The 4,302-nt window shown below is 35.4% G+C and overlaps 1 protein-coding gene across 1 annotated transcript; it reads right to left on the bottom strand.

Annotated features, from left to right (window-relative positions):
* Positions 1-235: 235 nt before the first annotated feature.
* LOC115880904 (WSCD family member AGAP003962-like) lies at positions 236-4,297 on the bottom strand (the record flags this gene model as incomplete). Its single annotated transcript, XM_030898235.1, has 3 exons — positions 236-591; positions 1,393-1,639; positions 4,235-4,297. Coding segments are annotated over 3 exons (594 nt in total), but the record flags the coding sequence as incomplete, so codon positions are not given.
* Between the last annotated feature and the right edge of the window lie 5 nt (positions 4,298-4,302).

Below are 4,302 nucleotides of genomic sequence, written 5' to 3'. Positions count from 1 at the left end.
CACAACACATACCCCAGAATGGAAGAGCATATCTGAGGTGCGACTCAAAAAGTGCATAATAAACAGTTCTAGCCACTGACAAGTTAAGCTCCTTAGAAACAGATTTTAATGCAAAACAGGCAGAGCTTAAGTTTTTCGACAAAGCGTCGATATGAATGTCCCATTTTAGAGAATTATCTACAAAAAGCCCTAATAGTTTTACAGATTTTACGACGTCAATTGTGATGTTGTTAAGTACAAAGGCAAAAGAAAGAAACAGGCAGAGAGAAATATATTAGTATAATAGTTTTGACTCTTCTCATAAATTTTATAAATAATTGTTTAGACAGCTAAACTCACATTTTCCGTTGGTCCTCCTGTATCTGTCCGGGGAAGCAAATCCAATATGGCCGCCACTTTGTCTGTTAAATTCGGCATGGATAGCCTTTTCTGGCGAGCGGACCAATAGGATGGCCTTAGAGAACATGTTCCTAGCATTAGTACCCCATTCGTGTGTTTTCACCACTAATACTGAATTGTTGGTTATACTTTCAGCTGGAAAGCCATTTTTTAACAATCCATAATCTTTGTAGACTGACCCAGTATAGTAACCTAACGGTAAAAAAAAATAACAGAGAGATTAACATAACTTGATAGTTTTTTCATCATTATTTTTTTAACTGATTATAGGCTTGGTGCATTTCAGTTGATTTTAAAAATTCCGACCGCAGCGCTCGGTACAGCCGATATTAGAAGTACCCGACTAAAGTATTTCACTCAGTTCCGTTACCATTCTTGTGGGTCGCATTGAAATAATATTAAAATCGTGGCTTTGTCATAATATTTAAGTATTTTAGTTTTTCTTTCTTAACATCTTCTAAAATTATAATTATGTACCTTTAAAAAAATTCGTTATAACCAAAATAGCCTCAGCAACTATAGTGCAACACTCGCTAGCAAAATCGGTGCGATAAATTATGCTAGCTGTCGTAGTTGAACCCATCTAAAAAGTTTTATTAGCTTCAATAATAAATTATAATAGGTACAAGTTAGACCTTCTGACGATATCAAAATATTTACTTCTTTATTTTTATTTTTAGAATTTTCATAAATTACACTTCCTAACACTTATTATTAAGAATAATTATATAACAAATTTTTCGTGTATTCGCTATTTAAAAACGTGTATTTGTTTAGTCCACTGTTTACAGTATTCTCCGATGGTCGCAGCACCGGCCGAGAATGCACGAAGCCTATACTGCATACAACATTTACAATCACTATGAAGGTCATCATAACTCACACCAAAAATAAAGAATTAGACTGGATACACACAAAAAAACTAAAAATGGTCTAACCATGGTAAAAATGGTGACACCCTGTATACAAGCCCATTATGATTCGTTCATTTACCTGTAGCTTGTTGTAGTAAATACCGCAGCCATGTGTTTCCACTGCCAGGAAAACTAACCAAGGCAACTGGTTTCTTATCTAACTCTAAATCTTCATCGGGGTGCATGTACTGTAGTTCGGAGCACCATTGGATTTTGGATTTTTTGAGAACTGGACGAAACGCGCCCGCGCTATAGTCGAAATTATATTTTGGATCTCTACCCGGCTGAACTCTTTGATGGCTAACAGCTCTGTCCGGGATACTTGGCTGATAAAAAAAAAATAATTAACAAAAAATAGAAAATTGGGCCTAAAGGTACGCGCACACTGACCAGAGCCGCACGCGCCGCATCGACCGAACAAAAATATTGTTTGTGTTACTTTCAATGAAGGTACGCACACTAGCCAGAGCCGCACGAATCGCATCGACGAAAATGCGGCCAGCATTGTTGGACCAGAATGATTTTCGATAAATGCGGCTAGTGCTGCTGACGCCACAAGCAATTCCTTCGACTTTATGTAGCGTAGGTAGCCGAAGAGAAGATTAGAAATTCAATATGCTAAAGGGGCGTCCAGACCGGATGAGCGAGCAAGAGCGAGCAAGAATTCGGGTATGTTCTATGGGAACTGGTGAAGGACGGCTCTGCGAGCGAGCGAATGATTGCTTGCTCGCGCTCGACGCTGTTCCATGCCGTGTCGGTACATCAAAGAAAATTCGCGCTCTTGCACGTTCGGTTTGGACGGGATTTTGTTTACCACGTTTGCGATCGAATATCAAAAATGGAATGGCCGAATGAAGTTGTTTTAGAACTAATTGAGGAGTACAAAAATTGCCAACACCCGTAAGGTTATAGCTAGTTATTCTCTAGGTGAAATTGCTTTTCGGTAATTGGTATCACTTTTCATTATTTTCATGTCAATTAAATCTAATAAGGTATTAAAATCTGTAAGTGACATCCGACAAAAGTTCTTAAATATTCCAGAATCTTCTGTTTCAACATCGTTTAGTAAATTGTTACCACCATGAGAAATGAGAAATTCGATTTTTAAAAAGAGTTATGTTCCACCATCTCCTCTGCAGTCGTTTTCTCTTTTGACGTTTCAACAATTTATAAAATACAATGAAAGACGCACAAGCAATAATTTTTTCCGACATTATGAGCATGAAGTGCCACACACCGATCAACAATGAACATACAAATAATCGCTAGGTCTGGACGGAAGCTGATCATGTGCTCGAGAGCAGCAGAAATCACAAGCGAATTTGAATAAATGTTTGCTCGCGCTCGTTACTGCTCGCTCATCTAGTCTGGACGCCCCTTAAGAAAGTTTGCAAATTTTTCTTGGCTCATATTGAAAAATTTTTAGTTCATCCTCAATTAAATATGGAAATAATGTGGATTTTTGCAAATATTGACAGAACCTATAACTTTCGATTCTTTCTCGTGATTTCTTCTTCTTCTATTAACAAGGAACTCCATAATTATTTCTTGTTCGTTGTCATTTATTGTCGAGAAATATTAAAAAACACGCTTATCACCGCAGACAGGACTCCGGAAGCGACTAATGAGAAATTCGATTGGCAAATACAGATTGTAGTAGGGGAAAAAACAAATAGCGAATAATGCGGCGCGTGCGGCGCGTTCGCTACGGGTCAGTGTGTGCGACAAGAAAAAAAATGCGATTCGTGCGGCGAGTGCGGCTCTGGTCAGTGTGTGCGTACCTTAAAGCTTCATTCGTAACCTCCAAATTAGTGGAATAAATTAGTGGTTTCAATTAGAGTAGAAGTTTGTTCCCCTAATTTCAACGTAAGCATTCAAAACGTCAAAATTAATGAAAATAATTTTCATTTAGTTAACAAATTTTTCTAACATTTAGTTAGAAAAAATTTAGGAGTTTTTTTTAGTTTAAAAAACATAATTTAGGTACTTAGTAGATTAAATTTACAAGGAAAAAAAATACAGAAAAGATCCAATGATTCTCAAAATTTAAGCAAAAAATGATTTATTTTTTTCAAACGTCAGAAAAGTATTAGTTTTTGCGACGTGATTGACAATATAAAAAAGTTATTTTAACGTCTAGGCATAAAAGTAAAGCACTTTTACGCCTAAGCACAAAAAATTACGAAAATATAGTATTAAACTGACACAAAGTGTCAAATTCAATGAGCCCGTAATCATAGTTTCTCGATATAGAATTATAGGTATATACAAGGTATTACTTTTAAATCTTTTTATATTATTTGGAACGTTTGAAATCGTTTAAAAAATTATTTGTGGCGTTTGAAAAAAGATAGCATGTTCCATTCGGAGTAAAAATGACTTTTTGTGGCTCGCCTATATTGGACAAAGTTAAATGTACAACTTCGCCACGAAAAGTGTCATTTTTACTCCTAATAAAACAATATACTAGTATTTGAAAATTTTCAAAATAAAATAACTCGGTTATTTTGGACTTATTTGAAATTTTTTTTTTGAAACGAGAAAATATATGTTTCCCTTATCGAGATCTACCAGCCCTGAAAATATTTGTACTTAATTAAGACATTAAGACTCACCCTGTAAACTGTAAAATAGTGTTATTTTCAAACTAAGTGTACTCAATTACATCATCAGAGACAAACTAATTTTATTTATTAAAAATATTCAACTATTCCGGCTGCGACGGGATTCGAACCCATAACCTTTAGATTGGTAGACGAGAGCTGTACCTTTTAATTTTTAACACTAAGTATATGGCTGTACCTCTACACCACGGAGCGCTTTTTTATTCTTAGCTAATACTTTTTTTTAATATTTTTAATAAATAATTTTTGACAGCATCTCTACGACTTTGAATTTTTATTTATTTAACAATTGATTACTTTTATTCCTTGTTCGTAGTTCGCTTTCTTGAACCCATGTAAAGATACCGCCGACAAAATCACCACAC

The sequence above is a fragment of the Sitophilus oryzae genome, unplaced genomic scaffold (assembly GCF_002938485.1).
Source record: "Sitophilus oryzae breed Bouriz unplaced genomic scaffold, Soryzae_2.0 scaffold_1096_pilon_pilon, whole genome shotgun sequence".
NCBI lineage: Eukaryota > Metazoa > Arthropoda > Insecta > Coleoptera > Curculionidae > Sitophilus > Sitophilus oryzae.
This window is presented reverse-complemented; position numbering and strand designations above follow the sequence as displayed.